Source organism: Camelus dromedarius, chromosome 13, assembly GCF_036321535.1.
Source record: "Camelus dromedarius isolate mCamDro1 chromosome 13, mCamDro1.pat, whole genome shotgun sequence".
Lineage (NCBI taxonomy): Eukaryota > Metazoa > Chordata > Mammalia > Artiodactyla > Camelidae > Camelus > Camelus dromedarius.
In genome coordinates this window covers 57,631,742-57,658,870 of record NC_087448.1, presented here as the reverse complement: position 1 = coordinate 57,658,870, position 27,129 = coordinate 57,631,742, and the positions used below count along the sequence as shown (strand labels likewise).

The following is a 27,129-nucleotide window of genomic DNA, read 5'->3' as shown; positions in this document are numbered from 1 at the left end:
CCACGGAAACCATGCTGCTAACCTGCTTCAGCTTCATCGCTGGATTCCCACCGCCTGAGAATGTCCGCAGTTCCTCACGCTGCCTGCAGTCACCCTATGTTCCTCACCCTGTATTCCTGGCTCTCAACACGGGCCACTGGACTCCACTCACACCCACTCCTGGCTTCAAACCTGCTTCATACATCCGGGGCCTGGAATGTTCTCACCACCTGGGTAGCTCCTCATTCTCCTTAAGGTGTTGTTTAAATACCACCTTCCTAGAAGCCTCCCTTTAACTCTTGGGACAAGGAGAGGCCCTCTTGTTCCCTGTTCCCAAAGCAGCCTATGTGCGGCACTGGGGCTTCACCACACTTGCTACACTCATAGTATTTCCAACTACTGGTCTAGTGCTTATACTCCGTGAGTGGGAGCTGAACAGGGCACGCGCTATGCTGACTCCCTTCACCACCGTGTGGCAGTCCTCATCACATGGGGAGCCAATGACCTGACTGACTTGATGGAAATCTGCGTCTTTTGGATGTGAACGTCTCCACTGTAAACAAAAATTAAGCTTTCAATTTAATGATTTAAACTTGCATATCTTCACTGTGAGTATCCTTATTTTAGTTATTTTGCTATAGATGCACTGTTACTTTCAATAATTCTCCTAACAGTCAATGAACAAGCCTGTATTTAATTTTCCAGGTAAGTAGTATGCTCTGGCAGGTCCACATTCAAACCCTACTGTTTCCAACAGATTCATACTAACCAAAAAAACTCTTAGAAGAAAAAAAAAGATTTATTGATACTATGAATTTCCAATGGTCAAAATCTGATTTTTCCCCCTTTGTTCAAGTCAGTGTATGACTTTTTGATAGAAATATATTCTAATTTCTGCAGAAATATCAAGGAACTATGATACTTGGCACTTAGCTCCAGAAATAAAACCAGCAGAGGGAGCATAAGAACATAAAATTAGTTTCTTAAATCCCCATGGATTAGTAAATGCCATGTTTTGGCCTCTGAGTATGGCAATGAGGCTGATTCCATCACTAACTCACATTTTTACATGACCTTCTGTCCTGTAACAGAGAGGGATGGGTGAATGGCTATGACTCTGTACACATACAGAAGACTTGTCTGCTTCTGACTTTGGATCTGGACTGATAAGATCCCCAAGATCACTCTTAATGGATCTGGGCTCATCTTAAGGTCTTTGTGGGGTAAGGGACTGAGGAGATTAAACAAACCCTCCATTCACAGCCCCTCTCTCCAGAACTGTGTCTGGCTAAGTTCGGGACCTCCCAGGGCTCAGAACGGACTTACTGCATAGGAAGAGCTTGATGATGTTTGAATCATTGTGGAACCTCATAGACGCCCTCACTTTAGCTTTAAATGAATGCGCTGTGCTGTGGCCAGACTGGTGATGGGCAGAGATTACTGTCTAGGAATAACAACAAGTTAAATATGTGACCTGCTACATTTATTTGCCTTCATGTTAGATAAGGACCTTCCTGGGACATGTCCTATCTTCCTCAAAGATATTTCATGGCAAAATCATGTGAAAATGCTTTCACTCTTTCAGAAAGATAAGATACAATGTCAAGGTAATATTTTATATTGGACTAACCTGGAAGACATGAAATCCCTGGGCCACAGCTGGCTCACCTCACAGAAGTAAGCAGCAGCTACTTACTCCCTTTATGACCCAGAGCGTTCCGATCAGTGCTCTCGTTAACGCCTGACTTCTAAAGAGCCAGAAGGTCCGCGCTGAAAGCTGCCTCTGCCTGAACCAAATCTGGGAGCCATCCAGCCCATCACCAGGCCCGCTGAGCTCACTGCCTAACAGTTTACCGTGGGTCCATCCCCTCCCCGCTTTCCCATCACCTCGGCCACGTTGCGAGGACAGTTTCCTGCGAGCTTTCCGATCACCCTCTCTACTGCCACAGCAATCTTCTAAAATCTGATCAGGTTAACATCTTTGCTTAAAACGCCTTCACGTTTCTCACTAACGTCAGGATAACGCTCTCGGTGATCTGAACTGATTCTCATTTCCTTTCTGGCTGCCCCCACCTCATGCTTGGTGTTCCAGCCAAGAAGAGATACTAGGTGTCCCAAGACAGCCATGCTTTTGCAAATCTTTAGGCCTCAGACTCTGTTGGTTTTCTCTGCCTGCACTGCTCTCCTCGCCTTTTTTTTTTTTTTTTTTTTTTTTAATGAACTCAACACTTACTCCTCCCCAAAGAGCTCAGGTCCAGCCACATCTCCCCTGGGACCCTCCCTGACCCTCCTGACTGACGCCCACTCCTGTCCAAGCGAGGTGCCCATCTTGCGTTCTTGGAAGTGCTGGGTGCTGCTTCCCCGCCCTTCCCACCACGCACTGTAATTACTGTCTAGCTTCTGTCTCGCTCGCTGGGCTGTGAGGGCTCTGAGGGGAGGATGACGACTACGCCCTTTCTTGCTGTGATTGGGAGTAGTGGCCAAGGTCAACCATGGCGAGCACGGGAGGTGAGGAGATGAGGGTCCAGGGCAGAAGCCACAAAGACAACCACACCACAAAGGAGAGAAGGGAATAGTCGGAGACTTCAAACTGGGAGAGACTGTGTTACAGAAGCCAAACGAGAGCTGTTACAGCAGGAAGGAATGGCCACAATGTGAAATGCTACCGAAAGGTTAAGTAGGACATAGTTTAAAACATGGCCACTGGACTGAGCAACCAGCAGGCCACGGGCCACCTCAGGGGGAGCAGCGGAAGAGAAGTGAGAGACATGAGCCAAATTGCAGGTGGCTGGAAAGCCAACAGGAGGGGGTGAGTGTGAGGCAGCTGGGAGAAGGATGCTCTTTTAAGACGTGCTGCTGTTTGCTACAACGTGGCGATACTGTGCTAGTGAAATGAGCCAGTCACAAAGCAGCAAATACTGCATGAGTCCACTCAGATGAGGCACCCAGAGTCACTAAATTCACAGAGACAGAAAGCAGCAGGGTGTTTGCCAGAGGCTGCAGGGAGAGGAAGTAGGGAGTTAGTGCTTAATGAACACCAAGTTTCAGTCTATAATCACCTCCATTTTTCTTTGAAGGGAGCCTGGGGAGAGTGGCGAAGGTCTGGAAGAGCTGCTGAGGCGGGTGGGAGGAGGAGTGGACTGTGGACTGAGGACATCACACGGATTAGCTGAGGGCTCCGGAGTCTGGGTTGGAATGATGCATCTGCAATGGTAATAATGGTCTGAAGCTCGGGGCGTGACTTGTGGCAGACCCGGGAGAGGGCGTGGATAGTCTGAATCACAGATAAGTTTCACCAGGAAGGAAGAAGCGCCCTGAACTAACAGTGCTGGGGAATGTGGGGCTGATGTGAGGCGGAAGGACGGGGAGGTGGGGCGGAGACACCAGGGAAGGAGGGGTCAAGGACTGGACTTGTCGACAAGGGCAAGAGTGAGTGGAGGCGGAGTGAGGGTTTAAGGAAAAGATTAGGAGACTGAAGTCAGCAGGACCCACAGCCCTGACGCAGGACAGTCTCAGGCCCCTAGCAGGCCAGGCGTGGCCAGGATGTAGGTGGCTGAAAGGAGAAATCCAGTCAGGAAAGACCAGGGTCCTATCCACAGCAGACACTTCTCTGTGCTCTTCCTCCCAAAGATACAGATAATTAAGAGGGTCTTTTATGAATCTTTTCCACTGGATTCAATTTTCTCTTTAACACATTCCCTTTTTCCCCTTTAGGAAATCCCTTATGATCTAGGTACTATCCCATTTTACATCCTCATTCTCCTACTTTTGTTCTTATATGACGTCTAAACTCGATATTAACTTTGTTCTATACTAAAAAAAATGGGTTGCTAATCTACAGAAGACACAAAATCTCCTTAAGAACCGCAAAAACAGGCAGTGACATTTTCCAGGGTCAACATCACCTGTTAAAAATACTGGTAAACAATCGGTCATCGTCATCTAATCAAGTCTCTCAAAGGCTAAGTGTGGACACGTTCTATCACCTTGCTTAAACGACCTTGAGCAGACCAGTAACATAAAAGGGGCCTTGAAAAGAGCCCCAGAGGAAGGAAAGTTAAAGAGGAGCTTATACCTTTTCATGTAGCCTAGATACCCATGACGAATCTATTTTTCATTTCATTTGTCTTAGAAGTGAGAGTCTGTCTCGCACACCATCTTCCAAGGAATGCAAGGACAGACTGAAGCAGCTGTCCTTTTGGCCTTCCAGGGTTCTGCAGCTGCCACATAGCCTCAGACAATGTCTCACTAACGGATGCCAACACCGGCCTTCTCCAGCGCAATGTGACAAAGAACCAAATCATCGCCATTTTCAAAACAGATGGTTTGCTCTTTCGTTTGGGCGCATGTAGAACATTTTTGATGTTCTATCTTACTGAACCGTTCTGAAATCAGTTACGGGTGTCACGTGCATCTCTGCACAAGCCCAGACTGTACCGCGTCACCTTCACAGCATATCACGTGCACATCAGAACATGCAGCAGGCGACGTCTCACTGTGACAGCAGCGCGTGGAGAGTCTGCTTTCAGTCCCACCTGTATGTCCTCTGAACGTTGTGACCAGGCTGCAGTTTTCTTGCTCCAGTTTGAGGATGGTTACTTGGCCTGAGTGGTCACCAATAAACACATGCCGGGTTTCAACATCAAATCTGTCATGTAAGCGTTAAGGATTGTTTCTCAAAAGCGAGTGGATGGATTTACCAATACCTGCCTCCCACCCATGCCCAAAAGCATAAATGTAACAAGAAATGTGCAAATCCCATACGAGGAGAACTTGGCTATAATGCTGAAAGACACAAGTGACATGACAAAACGAAAGACATACAGTATTACTGGACAGTAAGACTCAGTATGATAAAGATGTCAATTCTCACAAAATGAATTTATAAACTTAATATAATCCCTATAAAAATGTCAACATATGGATTTTTCCTAGAGATATGTTAATTCTAAAGTTTATATAGAAAAATAAATAAGCAAGAAGAGCCAGGAATACTCTGAAAATAAGTGCAGTGTGGTATTGTGATGGGGGAGATTAGCCCTACTAGATATTAAAACATGTTACAAAATTTCTTTAATTAAAAGTGTGGTGCATAGATAGACAAACAGACCAATGGAACAGAATAGAAAGTCTAGAAATAGACCCCAAAGCACATAGATGTCTAACATGCAAGCATATTCATGTCTGACAAAGGTGGCTCTTCAAACGAAGAGGGAAAAGATGGATAAAAAAAAAAGTTGGTACAAACTGAATAATCATTTGGAAAAACAAAACAGGATCTATATTACACTTCATATACCAGGATGAATTCCAAATGGGATTCTAAATGTAAAAAATGAAAACTGTTAAGTTCTAGATGGGAGAGATCCTTTATAAGCTTGGAGTGGGAATTAAGCTATGACTCAAAAACACAAACAACAAACAAATGCCATAAGCAAAGCAAAAGACAAATTGAAAAAAAAATTGCAGCTGATGTCACAAAAAGCCTAAATCCCTCAAATAAAAAGAGCAATCAAGAAGACTACAAACCTACTGAAAAAATGGGCAAGATACATGTATGGATAGTTCAAGACATGAAAACGGTGCCTTACAAAAAAATAAAATGAAATGAAATAGTAACCTAGCAGGCCTGACCACTATCCTTTGAAAGGCTGCTGTTACAAGATTGGCATGGCATCTGGGAACTTGGGTTTAGGGATGGTTCCCACCACTAAAAGACAAAAGTGGTTCACTGTGCCCTAACCGTACAAACAATATGGTTTATGCCAAACATCTGTTTTCCTTCTAGGGGGTCTGGAATTTTGGCCCATGCCAAGAAGAGGCTGCCCATGTGACCAGGCTCCAGTAAAAACCCGAGGCACTGGGTCTCCAGGGAGCTCCCCTGGTTGGTAATGCCTTGGACTCCTACTTGTAGAGTTCTGCCCCAGAGGCACAATGGCAAAAATACGAAATGACACATGCCTGAGGCTACTCACTGCACATTATTTTAATAGTTAAGGTTTGAAAACTACCCAAAAGTCCATCAAAAGAGGACTCATTAACTATGATACATCTGTGCAATAGAATACTATGCAGCTGGGAAATCTGACATAGAGTAATCTCCAGGATAGATTATTAAGTGGGAAGAAAAGTCAAGGTACCTAAGAGTTTATATGCTACACTGCCTCTGTGTACATAAGGAGGGTAATCTGAATAGAAGTGCATGCACACGTATATTTACAAAAGGAAGCACTGGAAGGATTAATCAAGATCTAACAAAAGTGGCCACCTGTAAGAAGGGACAAACAAGCCAAGGGGACAGAGATGGCAGTGAGACTTCTCTCTTGTTATGTAGTTTCTATTATGGAATCTTGTAATTATTTTACATGTTCAAAATATTCATATAAATTTTTTTACAGTCCCCCAAACTGACAACAAATTGAAACAAATAAACCTAACTATCAAATTGGTGATATGAGTTAACAGAATTATTTCAAGTGACTTTAAAACATAGCATTTTGACCGTACATTCTTGGCAGAATCTATTCTAAGGACCAAGAACACTGCAAAGAAATCTAAAATCTCATTTGGTAGTCTTGTTATTATAGTATTGGTATTATTATTTTGAAACAATGTAAAAAAAGATGAAGCAAATAGGAATGCTGATGTTTTAGGAACCAAGTTTTTCAGCCCAAAAGAATCAAGTACAAAAATGAAGTAAAAACTCTACTAATGTTAAATTTGAATCATACATATTATATGAACTGAAGATTTATTTTCTTTTTTAAAATATACACTTATATATTTCCTAGCTATCTCTGAATACTATTTCTCATAAAAGAACTGGCTGATTCCAGGACCGGAACAGGAAAAGTACACGATGAGCCTCAGATATGTTGAGCCAAAAAGCAAAGATGCTATCGACGGCTAATGGGGTTGTATCAAAAAGACACAGGAGCCAATATGATGTGGCTCTTACTGGCTGAAGATGGGACAATATGAGTATTAAAAAGGGGGAGAGGCAATTTATTGAAATATACTGAATATATTATTAAAAAGCCAAACCCTAAGAGTTTATAATAAAGCTCAAAAAGAAAAAAAGAAGGTCCCTATGGGGGTGGTGGGTGGGGAAGGGATACTTTAGGAGTTTGGGATTAATAAATACACATTACTATATATAAAAGAGATAAACAACAAGGACCTACTATGTAACACAGGGAACTATATTCAATTTCTTGTAATGAGTTGTAATGGAAAAGAATCTGAGAAAGAAATATGTATGTATATGCAACTGAATTGCTTTGCTGTACACCTGAAATTAATATTATAGATCAACTACACTTCAATAAAAAATGTGAATTAAAAAAAATCCCTATTGGAGGTAACCAGGGCACTAAATCTCTGCTCTAAAAATGGGCAATTAAAGAGAAATAATTAAGAATCTATGTTGCTTTTCCTGTACTAATTGTATTTCAGGATAACCAAATAGCCCTACTTAATGAGGGAAAGATCTACATTATAGAAGAATTCCAATCAATAAACTTGGAAAAAAATGAGAGGATTACAAAATCACCATTTTGCAACCCTAATGAAAGGGCTGGTTCAGGCGAAGACCAGCAGTGGACAAAACCACTAAATGAAAGGCTGATGGAGAGGACTGCACTGCAGAGACCTGGCTGTCACCCCCCGAATCACTGATCAATCTGGGCCACACCGGAAGGGTGACAACCCAACACTGTGTGCTTCCTGCTGAGAAGCCGTGTGAACCACACAGCACAACTACCAAGGGTTCTAACCAAAAGTCGCATCTGAACACAGTCAAGATGACAGAGGCAACTTGCAGTTTACAGAAAAATCTGGGAGAAAGGGAGGAAGAGGAACAAGTTAAATTCCATAGTGAGGAAGAAGAGATCACTTTAAAGTGTGGGACTGCCTCCAACAAGTTACAGAGGCACATTTTTTAAAAAGTGAAAGGGGGATTGAGAAATTTAGATGAAATAATCATATCCTATATGTGCAGCTTGTCTGGACCTAATTTCACACAAACCCACTGCCAAAAGCCATTTTTGAAACAATGGATGAAATTTGAAAATGGATCAATTATTCAACATTATCAAGGAATGATTATAAATTTTTAGGAGTAATAACAGTACAGTGATTATTGGGAAAAGGTCCATATTTTTCAGAGGTGCACAATGAAATATGTAAGGATAAGAAGACAAATTCCAGAAGGTCTGGAATTTGCTTTAAAATCTTCTAGCAAAAAGAGGCAAAGCGACAAGGGACAGAAGAATCAACAGTGCAACTGAGTGATGAGTGCATGAGTGTCTGTTACACTTTTTCTCCAATTTGCTACACATTTTGAAAATTTTCATAACAAAACATTTTTTCTTTAAGTGAAGGAGAAGAGGGTGTAACAAATCCTTCCAGTCTCAAGAACAAGGGAGAAAGGTTATCCTTTCCACACAAGTTATCAGATATATGTAAAACAATGTTAAGATTTACACAGAATAAAATCACCTTAAAGTTATCTTGATTAATTATAAGAACACTGATGAAAAAACAGATGCAATCTGATACCCAACAGTCTTCACAACTGCAGGTAAATAATAGTATGAGCAGAGGGGGTCAGGTGAAAGGTGTTAACACCCAAGTTCTAATCCTGGTTCTGCCACATAATAGTCATGTGACCTCAAGAAAGTCTGTTAATGTTTTTGAGCCTCTCTGGGCCTTGGTTTCTACACTGTGAAAATTGAGAATCACATCTTTTTGTTTTTACTTTGCCTTATTGTTCCGATAGTACACAGAGTAACATTACGTAGAAGTACCACCTAGACTCTGAGGGACTGCAAATGTAAAATATTTCCTCCTCTTTCCCCTCCTTTGCTTCCTTATTATTATTGTTGTTGTTATTAATATTGTAGTTCACTTAATATTTCATGCTTCAGATCTTTGGCCAAAGCAACAAAGATTTTGAGGTGATTTAAAATCACCTGAAATTCAATTTGCGAACTGGTCAGTCTCTTTGTCATCCTTTATTTCTCTACTTGAATTTTGGTTATTTTTCACTGCATATTTACTTCTCTACTAAGAGGCCTGAAAGAAGAGAAAAAAAGGCTGAATTCAATCTGACTTTTTCTTGTTGGCTTGTTTGAATGACTGTTTGAGGTGGCGATGGGAGACAATTAGGTGCCATCTGTAGAAGTCTATGCCACCGACGTCCACTATGAAGAGAAAAAGGGGTAATAATATTCTGAACATTTTATGTTACTTCAAGAGATATCCTTCCTTTACTTATCACTAAAAAACCCCCCAAATCAAAAAAAAAAAAACCTGCCAAAACCCAAAACCTGTAAGTACGGAGGTGGCAGAAAGAAGAGGAGGTGTGGGATGGTGGTTGGTGGAGGGTTCCCATTAGAAAAATGTGTTTAAAAACTGGATTTTATGCTTTGCCATATATCTGAATCTAACATTGTAAATCGACTACACTTCAATAAAAAATAAGGATTAAAAAAGAAAACCCTGGATTTTAATGTGAACCTCAATGCTATATGAGTTTCTGGTTAACAATCTGTGCACCAGGCAGCTCCCAGAAAACACCCTGTAGCCTTAGGAAAGTCACGTGGTTCTTGGCTGAGCCCCTCCAGCAAAAGCGGCTGTGCTGTGCGTCAGTGTGCAGCCCTGGAAAAACCCCAGGTACATACATGCTCCCAGGAGCAAGGGCGGGCACTGCGCTCCAAAGCTGGAGCTAGAGGAGCAGACCTGGTGGAGGGGGAGGGAGTCTCCTGGAAGGTCCTCTGCGTCTGGAGTAGTGCAGCTCCCGTCCACCTGAATAGCAAGGGTGGGCTGGATGGTCATTCACACTGAGGCTTTCACATTCACACAAAAGCTTCTGATCGCCAATCACATGATTTTTTTCGGCTTAGTGAACTACATGGTGTGGCCAAAGAAAACAGCTGAAAAATGAAGATGACTTTTGGAGATGCTGGAAGAGAGGAGCGAAAGACTGTAAGAGTCAGGACAAGTTTAACTCTGTGTATTTGTGGAGTTTTTGTTTTCTTTTTTTCTTTTTTTCTTTCATTTTCAGATAGTTTAAAAAGTAAACATCTTAAGGCACAATCTGTATTTTTTCCATATTCCCTGGTTTGGTTAGGTGATACAGAAGATTTATCACTAGGCTTGGCTAGTGATCTAGAAGTCAGCAGGTTAAGAACAAATTATATTGATGCCATTAGTTCTGTTCTCAAAGGGGTAGTACAGTATAATGAGAAAAACCAGCAGTCCGAGGCAGAAGATCTGGGCGCTGGTGGTGGTTTTCCTGCATACCAGCTGGGTGGCTGCAGACAAGGCACGTGACCCTCTCTGGGCTTCAGCCAGCTCGTCTGTAAAGTGAGAAATCGGACTGGATGATCTCTAAGGGAGATCCAATTCTAACACTGAAAGGAATCATTAATCTATTGGCAGGAGAGTCCATGTATTTCAACTCAAGCATTATGCTTGTCTGAACTGGCTTTTAGAAAGTAAACTTTGGAGTTTCTTTTGTTAACCACCCTCTCAAAGGTACGAGTGGTACCTCCCTCTCAGCGGTAAGCGGGGTCTGCTTTCCATTCCTTACTGCCCTTGCTTCTGGTCTTCTTGGTGACTCGCCACTTTTACAACCTGCCACGATGGCCATTCCCAGGTTCTTCATCTTGCTTTTCCATTAGGAAAATAAGAGTGACATTAGCTTATAGATACACACACACAGAAATACAGCTACTGTCACACATCTGCAGGGAAGCAGCAGGGGACTTTGTCAGATGGCTGCGAATCACTGAATAGGCATTTTATAAATACGAGATGGAAATCTGAAAGCAAGTTGATTTCACCCTGCTTTTGCAGACAAGCAATGTTTCCAACTATTTCCTCACTTGTCAGAAGGTGGAGAGATTCTACACTTTTTAAACAAAGAAACTTGGGGCTCTTTACTACTTCCAATGGTAGCAGCGCCCATACGGGCTTCATACTTGTCAGGCCTGCGCTCGCTGGAGCCCAGGGGGCCAGATGTGAGGGTTACCGAGCATTAGCAGGTATTCACACTGAGCACATGGGCCCTGGAGACTTGGGAGATGAGAATTAATATCATTCTATACATCCTGGAAAAGTCTTGTACCTGGAACAAAGACTGTAGCATCACCGTGTAGATACCAGCTAACTACTCTGGTGCTGGCAGGGTACCCTTGCAATAAATATTCTTAAAGTGAACAGGAGTCCTGTGGTTCTTCCACCAGGCACCAGTGGGAGTGTTCACAACCTTAATGTCTGGGTGTAAATTACTTCTGTACAAAAATTAAAAAATTGTATTTCAGTGATGGTTTTATCTCCATGTTCCGTAATTCTTTCTGACAGCTGAGGCTCACAAATCTGGGCTGTGTCCTGTCCAGAAGTCAGACTTTGTGTCATAGTAGACCCACAACCTGCTCAGCTGCTCATCAGGGACTGTTATTTCGGGTGAAATTAGCTTACTTTACTCCACCTACGTCAGGACCCTTGATGATTTGTGTGTTGGAGAGTCTGCAAGCATCTTAATCGGCTTGGCAACTTCAGCAAGTAAAACAAGAAACTTCCAAGCTGCACATACCCAAAATGTTCACAAAAGAAGGAAGTCAACAACTAAGTTCCCACCAAAGGATTTTGTCCAGCAAAGGATACTGCAGGCCAGAGGCCACGGCACTGGTGCGATAACCTCCCAGGCGCTGCCCACTCTCGGAGCAGTGCCAGGCAAACTGCTTGTCCTGCCCCGTGCTCAGTACCCACTCCAGCTCCAGGACAAACAGGATCATCGTCACTCTGCTCTGATGTGCTAAAAACCAAGAGACAAGAAGACAACCCGTAAAACATCCTGAAGGAGGCTGGTAAAGCGTAGTCCACAGAGATGCATCATTCTCTCCTCCCCACCCTAGAGTATGCTGAAGAGTAGATAACCATTATCAACATGGGCTAGAACAGTGGTTCTCATCAGGGTAGGGGCGTGACACTGTAGAGTGCCATGCCGAGTTTTTATATGCAATTCTTCCCAATACCAAAGGGCCTAGGCCACCTCTCTCAGACATGTTAGAGCTACTGGAATAGAAAATGCTAGATCAGTGTGACCACAAAACACATTTGAAATGATGTTCTTCTAATGAAGTCACCGAGGTCAGTTTATTTAAGCTTTAAAAAAAAGCAAAGAGCATTACTGTTCTCCTTCTGATGAAAGCTAGCTTAAAAACCCACAACAAAGTTCTAGATGAACTTTCTGTGAGAAAGCAAATGCTTGGAAAGGAGGACAGAATTATTCCCAAGTGCCATAGAAAAAAGAATGAAATACCCCTGACATCAAAGTATATGTATGCATCATGTGATCACGAGAGCGAATTTCCCAGGGTTGCTCACCATCACAGAATTACTGCATCATACAATTTCAGAGTTAGAAGAAACTATTGATGTCACGTCGACTCCATCTCCATATTTTATATATGGGCAAACTGAGGCACAATGACGTTAAGTAGTTTGGCCAAGGTCTCGTGGTTTCTCCATTACCAAATAAAATCAATAAAATATTTGCTTTCTTATTACGCAGTTCCAGAGGAGAGGTATAGGGGGTCCAAGGTCACTGAACAGTGCAGACTGTAATAAACAAAGATTGATACCCTGGAATTTGGGCCCCACCAGGCTCCGTGCTGAGGAGCTGGCAGCCTGGTGGGTGAGAGCAGACTCATCCTGACTGTGATGAGATGACAGAGAAGACAGCAGTTTCCCATTTTGATCATGAAAATAGGATTACAGACAGTATGGATGGATCAATGCAGCTCTATCAGCAAGAACAGCATCACTGCCTACTTCTGAGTGTCTAATTAGGGCCAGGTACTTAAAAGATATTCCCACTTTGTCATTGTAATGTCTGTGCAAAGCTGGGTGGCTTCCTCATTTTACAGGCACAACCTGGCCTTGGCAAAATGGCCCTCACAGACTGGCTACTGAACAGTACAGTCAGAACCGCAGTGGGTACCTCCAGGACAGTCATTCCACCAAATGCCTGATGCTTTAAAATCTGATATTTGAAGCCTGGTGAATCTACGGGGCTTCTGAAGGGGCACCGGAGCAGTAATAATATGACTTCTCTACACAGTACCTGCTTTTCAGAGACTTGGCCACCATCAAGATCAAAATGTGGTCTTTAACTAAAAGATGGGACTTCCTGGAAAAACTCCTGAAGATCTTGTCACGTCTGTGTCATCAAATGCTCAATTTAAGCTCCGCCAATGACGGGATAAAAATGAACTCTCCCTTGGTTCACCCTCAAGTGCGCGAGTCTGTCTCAGGCAGAAAGCGGCCCCCAGCGCTTTGCCTCCTTTTCTTATGAAGAGGCCTTTGATCTTTTACCTGTTACTTTCTAAGTCCAAGGGGATGACAGTAGCCCAGAAAGATAAGGGGGTTTGGCCCTCTGAGCTGTGGTCATGTGCCAGAGGAGGAGACAGAGGCTCAAAAATGTTACGTGACTCGCTCAAAGCTACACAATCAACGACGCAGCGAGAATTTTAAAACCCTAGTCTCTCTGCCAGAGTTGGTTCTCTTCCTCTGTCAGGCTGCCTGTGACTACTGAAGAAAACAAACAAAAACCAAACCTTAAAACTTAAGGCACATACTTTTTCTAAGGTGACAGAATTCTTTTATTCAAAAACAAACCCTGTGAAGATACATACATATCACTCAGTTTCAGGAACCTGGGCTTGAAGCCTGGCTCTACTTCTTAAATAGGAGTCATGATCTTGATCTTAGGGATAAAGTATCTAGTTTCTCACAATTAAGTACAGCTGAGCCTCCAACAATGCAGGTTTGAACTGCGTGGGTCCGCTTATGTGCAGATTTTTTTTCACTAGTAAATACTACAGTACTGCATGATCCAAGGTTGGTTGAATCTGAGGATGTGATAAAATGCAGATACGGTGGGCTGACTGTAAATTACACACGGATTTTCCACTGCGCAGAGGGTTGGTGCCCTTAACTCTCGCGTTGTTCAAGGGTCAAATGTCTGATGTTAGCTCTAGGTTTTTTATAGACATTTCACTATCAAGTTGAAGAAGTTCCCATCTATTCGTCATTTCCTGAGAGTTTTTATTATGGATGGGTGTCAGATTTTATTAAATGCTTTTTCTGTATCAATCAATATGATCACATGATTTTTCTTCAAGCCTTTTAATGTGATGGATTACACTGATTTTCAAATGTTGAACCAGCTTTGCATTTCTGGAATAATTCCCACTTGGTCACAGTGTATAATTCTTTCTATACATTGTTGGATTTGCTAGCATTTTTTGAGGATTTTTACAGCTAAGTTCATGAGAGATACTGCACTGTAGTTCCTTTCTTGTAATATCTTTGTCTGGTTTTGGTATCACTGATTAATTTTTTAATGTTAATTGTGATAAAATTCACTTAATATAATTTTACCATTTAAACCATTTTAGAGTATATATAATTCAGTGATTTTTTTAGTATACTCACAATGTTGTACAATTATCATGGAAAATTTTCTATTTCCAGAACATTTCCATTACCCCAAAAAGAAACCCATACCCAAATTCCCCCTTCCCCAATCCTGGGTAGTGACTAATTTGCTTTGTCTCTAAGGATTCTCCTGTTCTTGGTATTTCATATAAGTGTAATCATACAAGGTATGGTGTTTTGTGACTAGTTTCCATCACTTAGCACGTTTTCAAGCTTCACCCACATTATAGCAGGAATTAGTACTTCATTCCCTTTTTATGGCCAAATAATAATGCATCATATTGATATACCACATTTTGTTTACCCATTCATCCATCCATGGACATTTAGTTTGTTTCCACTTTTTAGCTACAGTGAATAATGCTATACATATGGGTACACAGGTATCTGTTTTGAGTTCCTGCTTTCATTTCTTTTGGGTATAAACCTGGAATAAACCTCACTTGGTCGTGAGGTACTTATCCTTTGATATATTGCTAAATTTGACCTGCTGAAATTTTGTTTAGATTTTTTTGGCATCTATTTTCATGGGTGCTGCTGATCTATAGATAATATACATGTCTTGTTCACTATTATATCCAGATATTGGAACACAGCAGGTACTCAATAAATACTTGATAAATGATATTTGAAAAAAATTAAAGAATAAATCCATAAGGAAATAAATTTTGGATCAAAATCTAAAAATAAAGAACTTCACGCTTAGAATTTTCTAAAATCAGGATGGGATGCTATGTCCCTGAAGGTATCAGAGAAGATGCTGCATGATCATGCAGAATGAATGAGGTCATGAGATTTGGATGAAATGACCTCTAAGTGCTAAAAGGTCTACTTCTCATGTTCTGAACCCTGACACTGACATTTGCCTGGATGAAAAAAATCTTTGCTGAACGTTGCTCCTGGTCTATACTATGGAAATGGTCTACGGTACACTGCCAATGTCAAAGACACAATAAAACTCTAGTTCCTTTCCTTAGACAATATGAACACTCTCAGCTTTTTAAAACATTTAACCAAAAAATTAAATGAGCTCCATGGAAAGCCACTCCTGGCCCCACTCTCCAAGTCTGGGGCAGGGTTTCCAGGCAGTGTGGTGGAGCAGGAAGACAAAGGACCAAGACTGTGGGCCCTGGAGTCCCACTGACCTGCTCTGGCTCCAGCTACAGGACCACAGGCCTGTCAGCCAACCTCTCGGGGCCTCTGCTTCTGAAGTCAGAAACTGGGATAATATTCACGACAAAGGACTGCTGTTTTGTCTTCCTGACTATTGTAAAGTCAAGCCCTCTCTTGGCGATGGAAGCCATCAGGAAACACTTCAAAGTCTAGGAAGATGAAAACACTGCTCTCATTCCTACCTTGATAGTTTTTCACAGGAGTCATCTTGTTATAATCTTCTGATAAAATAAACTCCTGCAAAAGAGAAGAAACATATTAAGCAAAAAGAAATTCTTTAAGTGAGTAAGTGTTTTGGTAAAACCAGACTGTATAGCGCAAACACCATCACAGGATTACATCTAACATTAATGTTTTGCCAATCAACTCTTAAAGAGTAACAATCATAATTACAACCCAATGCAATTTTCATTTTTATCTTATAACTCTGAAGTTGATTTTTTTTTTTTTTTTTTTTTTGGAGTATACATGAGAAGGAAACTGGATCAAGTTCAGAGTCCTGATTCTGGTCAATTTTGAAGACAAATCCGACTCAAATTACTTTTCTCTCAGTGGTGCCACAGCTGAAAATTTGCAAGGCTCTGGCCAGTGAGCAAATGGGTGGCAATTCTCTACTAGAGAAATAAATTAGATATTTTAAAGATTCTGTTTCTAATAGCAGTAACTTACTTCCCTGTACAACAAGCTTCTCAAGGCTGCGCCTTGCTCGTCCCTGGCACGACACGTGGCACAGTGCTTTGGTGCAGCAGGTAGTCAATAAACACTGACAAAATGGCTATCTCCCAACCCGACGGGATTAGTTTGTATGCCAAATTTACTGCAAAATGTCAGTTTCCATAACACATTGTATATACTCTTGTAAGGACGCAGAAAAGGTAAGTCTGTGTATCTGTGTGCAGGCTTCACCTGAGCACCTACAAATACAATGACCTATTATATGCAGAAATCAATCAAGTGTTTATAAGCCCCGGTCGGGCTTTGAGTCCCTCAGCTTCTTTTACATGCAAATACCCCTATATCCGTAAACAGTAGGTTGTCAGGTATGAGGAAAGCTGCAAAGGGTAATAAACTGATGCCTTTGTCTGAACTTAAAAACAGAACAATGAATCTTTTCAAAGCATTCAGAGGCTTCCAGGATTTCTCCTTGACTTCGTAAAGAAACTGGGTGGGAGGACAGACGCACAGACTCATGACGTGTTATCTCGGCATTTACTGAATTCATATAGCTTGTGTGACTTTTCAGAAGTAAACGATTATACTCTTTTTGTGACAGATGCCACATAGTTAAATAAAGTACAAGGTGATGAGAGCCTGAACACGGTAACAGAGTTCCTCTGGGTACCGTTTTCCTAGCCCACCCCTTCTTAAGAGGCTTATCTACAAACGGATTTTCTTCACCAGGATTTTCTCAGTAATAACATTATTCAACTTGTCACTTTTAAAATTCGTATCATTATTCCTTCATGGAGGGGCACTATATTCATTCCTGGAGAGTTAGACTTACACCTGAGGAGAGCAGACTAATTTTAGAGTAGTTTTCCCATAAGGAGCACATAGTGTGGGTAAGAAAGCCACGCACAGGTCTGAGCAACGGTTCACTGCACCCTTCATCCCAGGCAAGTAGCTCAATCCTGGGCTCCACACTTTAAAGCACCCCAAATTTCCTAACGTACATGCAAAATAAATTGACTAAGGACAATTACTATTTGGGCAAGTGTTTACTGGGTTCATATAGTTCATGTAATTTTGACTATACTGAAATGGTTCTTTAGCTTGGGCAAAAGGTATATTAATTCCTTGTGGAAACAGGCAGTCTATGAAATAAAACAACTGGATGTAGACCTGTGCTTAAGGTTAATGTATATATACATAAAATTACCAGTTCACTGCATTGGTAAACTTAAGTTTTTGTTCATTTGTTTTTCCTATGAAATTAAAAACATAATTATGGAGAAATTTTAGGAAATTTGTCAGCACATTTTCATTTTTTTTGATGAAAGAAATAATATGCTATTCGAAGAAATGTAAGACTGATGAATATTAAAAAGTCCCTATGATACCATTTCTCAGAGATAATTATGGAAAGTATTGGAATAATATACACAATTTTAAAAATATGAATATATTTAACAATACTTTTTTCTGGTAACAAATCATGCATATCATTGCATATAAGTACATACTTGACTTCATTCTTTTTAATGACTACATGGGATGTACTGTAATGTTCTTATATTGAATATTTACATTGTTTCTAGTTTTCCTTATTAAAAAATATCACATGGTCAATCAATTTACGACAAAGGAACCAAGAATATACAATGGGGAAAGGACAGTCTCTTCAATAAATGGTGTTGGGAAAACTAGACAGCCACATGAAAAACAGTGAAACTGGACCACTATCTTACACCATACACAAAAATTAACTTAAAATGGATTAAAGACTTGAACATAAGACTGAACCATAAAACTCCCAGAAGAAAACATAGGCAGTAAGCTCCTCGACATTGGTCTTGGGGATGAGTTTTTGGATTTGATACCAAAAAGCAAAGGCAACACAAGCAAAAATAAACAAGTGGGACTACATCGAACTAAAAGCCTGCACAGTGAAGGAAACCATCAACAAAATGAAAAAACGACCTGCTGAATGGGAGAAAATATTTACAAACCATGTATCTGATAAGAGGTTATATCTAAAATATATAAAGAACTCATACAACTCTATAACAAAAAACAATCTAATTAAGAAATGGGCAGAGGATCTGAATAGCAATTTTCCCAAAGAAGACATACAGATGGCCAACAGGTACATGAAAAGATGCTCAATATCACTAATTATCAGGGAAATGCAAATTAAAACCATAATGAGATATCACCTACACCTGTCAGAATGGCTATTATCAAAAAGATAAGAGATAACAAGTGTTGACAAGCATCTGGAGAAAAGGGAACCCTTGTGCAATGTTGGTGGGAGTGTAAATTGGTGCAGCCACTATGGAAAATGGCATGGAGGCTTGTTAAAAATTTTAAAAAGAACTACCATATGATCCAGGAATTCCTCTGGATATTTATCCAAAGAAAACAAAAACATTAACTGGAAAAGATATGTATGTCCTCCCATATTCACTGTAGCATTATTTACAAATAGCCAAGACATGGAAGCAACCTAAGTGTCCATGGATGGATGGATGGATGGATGGATAGAGAAAATGTGGGATATTACTACAATGGAATATCATTCAGCCATTAAAAACAAAAATCTTGCCATCTGTGGCAACATGGATGGACCATGAGGGCATCATTATGCTAAGTGAACTACGTGAGACAGAGGAAGATAAATATTGTATGATCTCACTTACACGTGGAAACTAAAACAAAACAAAACAAACTACTCCCTCCCCACAAAAAACTGATACAGAGAGTAGGCTGGTGGTTGCCTGGGGTGGGATGAGGGGTGGGGATGATCAAAACAGGTGAAGGTGATCAAAATGTACAAACTTCCAATTATAAAATAAGTCCTGGAGATACCATATACAATATAGTAACTATAGTTAAAAATACTGCGTCGTAAAAATTTTTTTTAATTACTGCATTGTATATTTGAAAGTTGCTAAGAGAGTAGATCTTAAAAGTTCTCATCACAAGAAAAAAATAATTTGTAACTGTGTGGTGATGGGTGTTAAATAGGCTTGTGGTGATCATTTTTGCATTAGGTACTGCTCATCTTTTCAATTTTTTGCCAAAATTAATGTACAAAAAGTTATAACTCACTATGGTTTAGTATGTATTACCCTAACTGCTCATGAGTCAGAGCACTTTTTATACATTTATTTGCCACATTCATTTCTTGCTCCATGAATCGTCTTCAAATTCTTCTGCAGGCTGGTTTCCTAAAAAGTAGAGTCTGAGGTGAAACTAAAGCCATTGTTTGGAGGTGCAATATCAGAGGATATGAGTGAAGAAAAGGCAAAGAAGTGGAAAAGATGAGCGGTGTGTCACCAAGCTGGCCCATGTTTCATGAAGAAACCCAGTTAGCTCCCTGGCAAACAGTAAGTCTCTCGACAGAAGAACAAACACGAGGCTTTGGAAGCAGAGGATGAGAGAGAATTTATCTACCAGCTCTCTCCCTCCTCCCTTGCTTTGAATTCTGATCATAACTCCATGGAACTTATCTTCCCCCTCCTTCTGAAAGGTTGTACTGTCTATCCTTGTTAGCAGCCACCGAAGAAGTCAGATTTTAGGCCTTGCTGGGGCTGTACTTCACACAATTCAGAAAGCCACTGAGGAACCAGAGAGCCAACTTCCTTGGGTTTGGGTTTAAAGATAGCAAAGTACAGTAGTTAAGAGTTCAGAGCTCAGGCACTGGAGCCAAACTGTCTGGTTTAAATCCCAGCTACAGTACGTACTAGTTACAAGATCTTGGACAAGTTATTCAGGATTTCTGTGCTGCATTTCCTCCTCTGTACTAGCCTCCTAAGACTGCAGAGAGGATTGGTTAATATTCATGAAGCATTTAAAGCAGTGCCTGGCACACAGTAAGTACTCTTTGAGAGTTAAGTTAAATAAACAAATGCTATCTTTGTAAAATGAAGTAAGCATCTTAACCTTAAAAAAAAAACAAACAAACTCTTCTGGACTATAATGAACAATTCTGACTGAAGAATTAGAGAGAATTCGGCTATAAAATTGTGAATGCTTGGTCCTTTTTAAAAAAGAGCAGGTTTTTAACAACTTTGAGTATTGTGTCCCTATTTTTCCCACATGGCCCATGGTTTTTATTGTGTGATTCTGCACAGTGCATGAAAACAAACAAACATGTTGCGTTATAGCAGAATTAGGTGGTTATAAATATAACATGGTTGTATCTATTTTTTTATGTTTAATATCATCGGCTTTTAATTTTTATAGTTTTTCTTAATGTCATGTGCCAGGAATTTACCTATTTTTATCAGTAGTTTCTAAAACCTAGCTTTTGATTTTATTTGCTGTCCTTTGTTTTCTCTATTGCTAATGTCAAGATTTATTTTCATAATTCTCTCTTCAGACTTCCTTTTGGTTTATCATTTCTTCACATAAATTAAGTTCAATGCTTAGGTCATATGTATACATTTTTATATTAAAGTAATAACATTTTAAGGTAAAATTCTTTAAATACAGCCTTGACTGTACTCCACAGGTTTTGATACAAAGTGGCTCTCTTTTAAAACAATTTCTATATTATATGTTGATTTCTTCTTTAAGTTAGGAATTATTTAGAAAAAAAGTCTAAGCAGAATTTATAAGCAGTTACATTTGTGGCTATATTTTTGTTAACTTTTAGTTTTACTAGCTTTATAATCAGAATATAGCTAGATTCTCAGTGTTTTTCTTATCTACTTGTAATATGCTTATCAAAGATTGAGGGTATTATCCTTTCTCTGTCATATTTTAAACAACTATTTTCTTCATTGTCAAAATACTGGGGGATGGTATAGCTCAGTGATACAGTGCATGCTTAGCGTGCACAAAGTTCTGGGTTCAATCCCCAGTACCTCTGTTAAATAAATAAATAAATAAATAAATAAATAAATAAATAAATAAATAAATAAAACCTAATTACCCACCTCCCCAAAATTAAAAGAAAATACATTAATGATTTTGTAAACTATTTATTGTTTTCATTTAAGTTGTATTTAAGTAGCTTTTTCATACTGAGAGATTTCAAATTTTATGTAATCAAATATGATATTTTCCTCTGTGATTTCTATTGTTTTAAGCTTACATGTTCTTCCTGATAGAGACTGTTTATAAATGTGCACTCTGTTTACTCCTAGTTTCTTGTTTTTTCTTTTAAAGCTTCACTTTGTACATTTAAAGCTGCTTAAAGCTCCCAGAATTTATTTTGGTATCAGACATGAAGTGAAGATTAAAATCGATCTTTTTCTTAAGAGCAAATCAGCTGCTTCAGCACTCTTTACTTAAAAACTTCTCCCACCCACGACTGACTTCTAACATTTTCTTTACCATATTTTATGTTCTTACATGTAATTGGATCTGTCTGGGAGTTATCTAACTCTGCTCTATTGATCTGCTATTCTATTCTTGTATCAAAATGAAAATGATTTAACTACTTCAGATACAAAATATATGTAATTTCTCTTCTTAAAAAAATGTAGCTGGATGGTCATTATAATAATCTTTTTTTTGTGAAAAAAAGAAAAAAAAAGACATTAAGAATTTTGATTGGAATGGCACTACATCCCTAAATTCAAGAACTGACATTTAAAAGTCTTCTTTTATGTATATTCACAACATTTTACAATTTTCTTCAACAAAGTTTCACATATTTCCTTTTGAGATCGTATTTCGACTTTTGCTGTTAACTTCTGTGAATGGGATTGTTTTTTCATTCCTTCATAAACTCTGAGTGAAAAAGACAGATTTATGGTTGCTACTTTTGGACTAAAACTGAAAAATGGTGATAACACAGTTCCTGGGAGACACACTATGGACCCAATAAAAGTCTTGATTTGTGGCAGTTATAGTGAGATGATCAATATTGGCCAGGGTACCTGTTACATGGGACATTTAACACAATCGTAACTACAACGGCAGAACGAAGCGCCATTCTATTCCTAAGATTTAGAAGGAAAGGAAGAAGGCATGTTTCAGATCAAAAGAAGGAAAGAAATGAAAAGAGAAAAACAAACTGGCAAGGCTGGTTCCGTTCCAGTGTTAAGGGCTTTACTGCTGGCCAGCGCTTTGGACTGGGGGTGGAGTAAAGAATAAAAATGGAGGCCGGCTATTCAGCTTCTTCATACATTTGTCAATGTTTTTTTCTACTCCTCCTCGTCTCGTGGAATTCTCTCTGAATTCCTCCAAAAACCAGGCCCCGCAGAATGAGTCAATCAGATGGTCATATTTCTTTATTTCAGCAACATCATACTGAAAAGAAAAGTTGCCGACATGCCCTGTCATTGAAGAATGTCAACAAGGCCCATGCCTGCATCCGCATGTGCCATTCTCAACCCTCTCGTAGCATCTTTCACAAAAACATTATTTCCTGCTGGTGTATACATTTCCATCTGTCAAGTAGATACCAGGGCTCTTGTTGGGTAACAGAGGTCACCTTACCTGAGTCAAGTTGTCCCTCAGCCTTTGTCAGTCTGAGTAAGAGGCTTGCGGGCAGTACTTCCTGTTTTCACTCAAATAAAGGGAACGTTTGTTTGTTTCTGGTGATCCTTAGATTCCTACACATCACAAGTTCCAGAGATGTCCTGGATTCTTCCAGGCAATACAGGAAGTAATGGAACAGCAGACTAAGCTCCACAGGGCCACGCTGTGGCTTCTGGTTCCATCCAGGGACCAGGCAGGCATAACAGAAGGACAGTAAGGCCCGGCGGCTGGAAGAAATGGAAGTATCTGCTCCCCTGCAAGGAGACCCAGACTGTGTGCGGTTGTCAAGGCAGCAGCCCCGACCGACCGGGGCCAAGTACACTTCCTGACCAAGTTTCCTCCTTTCTTCCTCCCTTCCCCTCTCCCTCCCTTCTCTCTTCTCTTTTTTCAAAGTAATGTTCAACCAGCACAAAATAGGAGAACTTTTGAACAATCAATAATAATTCAATTAGAAAGCAATGAGCTTGGCTCCTCTGCTGTTCCCATGGTCACCCAGACTCTCCTCTCTGAGTTTACAGTAAAGGAATGCTAACCGGTTCTAAGCACGGCCCACCTGCTCACTTATTAAGGTTCAGTGAAACAGATCCTGAAGAATTCTAATAATAGAATCATGGTATTTTACACATAAAAAATATAAAGTTTCCTGTTTAGTTGAAAGTTGGCCAATGATCTCTTATTTCTTAAAATATAGCACTATTTTAGGGAATAGAAATGTCTAAAATTAGATGATTAGCTACTGATTCTTTGTCAAGTTTGTTGCACTTCAGAGTATATGAATTGATTTAATATTTATCTAATTTCCTCTTCCTCGGGGAAAAAGAAGTCAAACCAACCGGCAAGGTCACACACACAAAAATAAACAGGAACTCTTGACTCAGCCCCAGTGTGATGAAGAATGAGGGAAGGAATGTCTTCAGCTTAACTGCTCAGCAAAAGTGTCACAAAGTGCACGGCTCCAAGGTACTCTTACACACGAACGTATGCACAGCTATTACTGAGAAGAGAAAATACACATTAGAAGTTTCTTGAATGTAGAGGTACTACATTTCTGGTTGGAACAGAGGTGTCTTCTTTCTGTATCTCCCTCCATGAAAGAGAAAGTGATCTAAAGCCAAAATCTTGTTGGGAGGCCCAATATTGGTAAACTTCTCATTTTTTACACTTCCATATAAGATCCACTTCTGCTTCAGCTTTAGAAATGTTCAGGATATTGTCAAATATATTACTTAGTGCCTCAATTATTAATTTATTGAGTGACTTTTTAATTGTGGTTAAAAAATACATAATATTGAATTTACCACCTCAACCATTTTTAAGTGTACAGTTCAGTAAAGTATATTCATACTGTTGTGCAATGTACCTCTAGAAACTTTTCCATCTTGCAAAACTGAAACTCTAAACCCACTAAACATGAATTCCCTGGCCCTCCTGCAGTTCTTCGTAACCACCTTTCTACTTTTGTTTTTATGATTTTGACTGCTTTAGATACTTCACATGAGTGGAATCATACAGCATTTGTCCTTTTGTGACTGGCTTATTTCACAAAGCAACATGTCCTTGAGGCTCACCAATGGTGTAGCAGGTGTCAGAATTTCCTTCCTTTTTAAGACTAAATAATACTCCCTTCTATGTGTATACTACATTTAAAAAATCCATTCATCTGTCAAGGGACATTTGGGTTGCTTTCATCTCTTGACTAGTGTGAATAATGCAGCAATAAACATGGGTGTGCAAATCTCTTTTCCAGATCCAGTTTGAATTATTTTGGGTATATATACTCACAGACGGATTGCTGGATCATATGGTAATTCTTTTTAAAATCTTTTAAGAACCTCCATACATAAGAAGGTGATTGATTATAAATTCAGTGACAGAAAACTATTAACTACCCTTAGAACTGCCATCTTTTTTATTATACAGTTTCATGATGAACCATGTCTCCTTGCTGCCTTGGCTATCAGGTAGTTCAGAAACAAATTCAAGTCTTTATCATACCAGCTGTGCTAGTCCTTACAATCTGCACACTTGTGTTATTCTAGGTTTTATTCAGGCTTTTTTGGTTACTGAAAACTCAACCCAGTAAAGAAGAGAGGACTCACTGTAAAGAATTAGAGGCCGTAATGGGAGAGCACTGGCCACCGAAGCCACACCTGCCACCCTCTGTCTCTCTTGCAGGCTCGGGGCCTCTCTCTGTTTTTTCTCCAGGTGCAATCTACTATCCTTTCTCAACCAACCAATCCCGTCTGACAGCTCAGCTTTGGGTCCCTCACAACTGGATTTGCACGGAGCCATCAAAACCCCTTTGGCCCCTCTCTACAATGTGACAGTTCTCACCTTCACCCACTGGCTCACTCTCGTAGTGCATCCAGGTTCAAATTCAAGGTAGGAATCTGACCAACTTAACATCGTTTCTCACTAGGACCCTAGCCAGCCAATAAAGACCACTGGCCAGTCTTTGGGCCAAGTATCCACTCTAGGAGGTCACGACTCCGTGGAATGAGGACAGGAGGAGCCAGTATCTTACCCACTGAGCTTTCATTTGGCCTCTTTCTATCAATATGTCTTGTTCTCTCTCTGACCTTGCTGTCAATATGTGCCTTATTTTTCCCTTCTGCACAAGATAAAAAAATTCAAATCCCATAAAGACGACACTAAGAAAGATCCTTGAAGATTCTCGTGCTCTTACTTAAGGCTGTCTCCACTCTCTAGCAATCAGTGACCTGGAATTTGAGCCTCTTTTTGTTTAAACCAGCAGTTCTCAAACTTTTGGGTCTCTAGTTCCCTTTATTCTTAAAAATTATTGAGGACCCCATGGGTTGGATCTATTGACATTTATTATATTAGAAATTAAAACTGAAAAAACTGTAAACTATTAATTCATTAAATTAACAATAATACATTCATTACATGTTAACATAGATAACATTCTTTATGAAAATAACTACCTTGTGCAAAACAAAAAATTAAGTGGAAAGAGTGGCACTGTTTTCCATTTTTGCAAATCTCATTAGTAGAAGAGAGGTGGAGCTTCATCTCTGCTTCTGCATTCAGTCTGCACACTTGTTAGACAGTGAAAACTAAAAAGGCAAACAACATCTTCATCTTCTTATGAAAATAGCTTTGCCCTAACGGACCGTAGTTTGAGGACCACTAGTTCAGTGACTAAGTTGACTTTTGGTTTTGATTAATCTTCATTTTAGATTCTGCTAATCTGCCTGGGGAGTTGAAAGAATTATTCTTGTTTGTTTTTAAATTATGAAAAGAGGTTTCGCTGTCTACCAAACGATGGAATATTCTCTCCACCCAGGAACTGGTAGGAGCCTTTCCCCCCACCTCTCAAATGCCTAATGACCTCAATCTTTTCTGACTACATGCATTTTAAGAGGTGGAGAGAAGGAATGCTTCAGCTGCAAACCCCCAGCATCAGCTGTAAACTTTGTAAGAAGCCCTTAATCACATTTCCAAGAAGACTAACATGTCACATTACTTGGAAGCATTCAAAGCAAGAGAAAAGATAATTGGGATTTGTGTAACAACAGCAGCTGTTAGGCTCTCTAAATTCAAAATATCACCTACAAAGAAACAAATTCAGGTTTCCAAATTCTCTCGATAAATTCTCCTTCAAATACAGGTTTACATACAAAACACATAAAGGTTCAAAGTCTTTGCGCCCATAAACGCAGGTCTAGCTGCCCCCTTTCTAGGTTTGCCTGGCGCTTAACTGTTTGCCTGTCATCACATTTCTTTACATCAACAGTAACATGTTTTTGTGCTTTCCCATCCCTAGTTCCCCAGCAATAAATGCAGGTAACCAGATGCAGTTGGTTTTTTAAAATAATATCTCTCCCAAGAAGATGGGAGGGAGAGGGTAAAAGAAAAAAGATACATAAGTTTGAATGCAAGTACTTCTAAGACCGCTTCTGGCAAATTTCAGAATCTTGAAGACAAATGCTCTTGGAAGTTATTCAGTAAATGGAGAATATCCTGCTCAAGGCCAAGATCTGAAGCTAAAACACTGATGTATCAAACAAAGGAAGTCATCGAAGTAGTCCATGCGCCCATTACCCTTCACAGAGAGTGAAAGAAACTGAATGCTGTAAGCAACATCCATACACATTAAAAATTCTGCTGTAATATTAATAGCAAATTACATGAGACATTAGTTTACATAAAGCCTAGTTGCTAATACTTATTTTTTAAACAAAAAAAGCTCCAAACTTTTGACAAAATTGTTCTGAACAAAAGAGCTGCCTACTGAAACTGAAAACTGCTTATAGCCGATGTCATGGAATTTAGCCCGATAGCCAACGCTGA

The 27,129-nt window shown here is 40.0% G+C and overlaps 1 protein-coding gene across 4 annotated transcripts in view; it reads right to left on the bottom strand.

Moving 5' to 3' along the window:
- Positions 1-27,129, bottom strand: part of WDFY2 (WD repeat and FYVE domain containing 2) — a 150,441-nt gene that overhangs the window by 31,522 nt on the left and 91,790 nt on the right. For all 4 annotated transcript variants that reach the window (XR_010383628.1, XR_010383629.1, XM_010982397.3 and 1 more), the window contains 3 exons: positions 15,843-15,897; positions 11,650-11,800; positions 4,515-4,627 (listed from right to left, as the gene is read on the bottom strand). Coding sequence is in view for 2 of the 4 variants with exons in the window: in XM_010982397.3 (XP_010980699.1) it covers positions 4,515-4,627; positions 11,650-11,800; positions 15,843-15,897 (319 nt within the window). In the remaining 2 variants the exon portion in view is untranslated. The remainder of the gene's footprint in view (positions 1-4,514; positions 4,628-11,649; positions 11,801-15,842; positions 15,898-27,129) is intronic.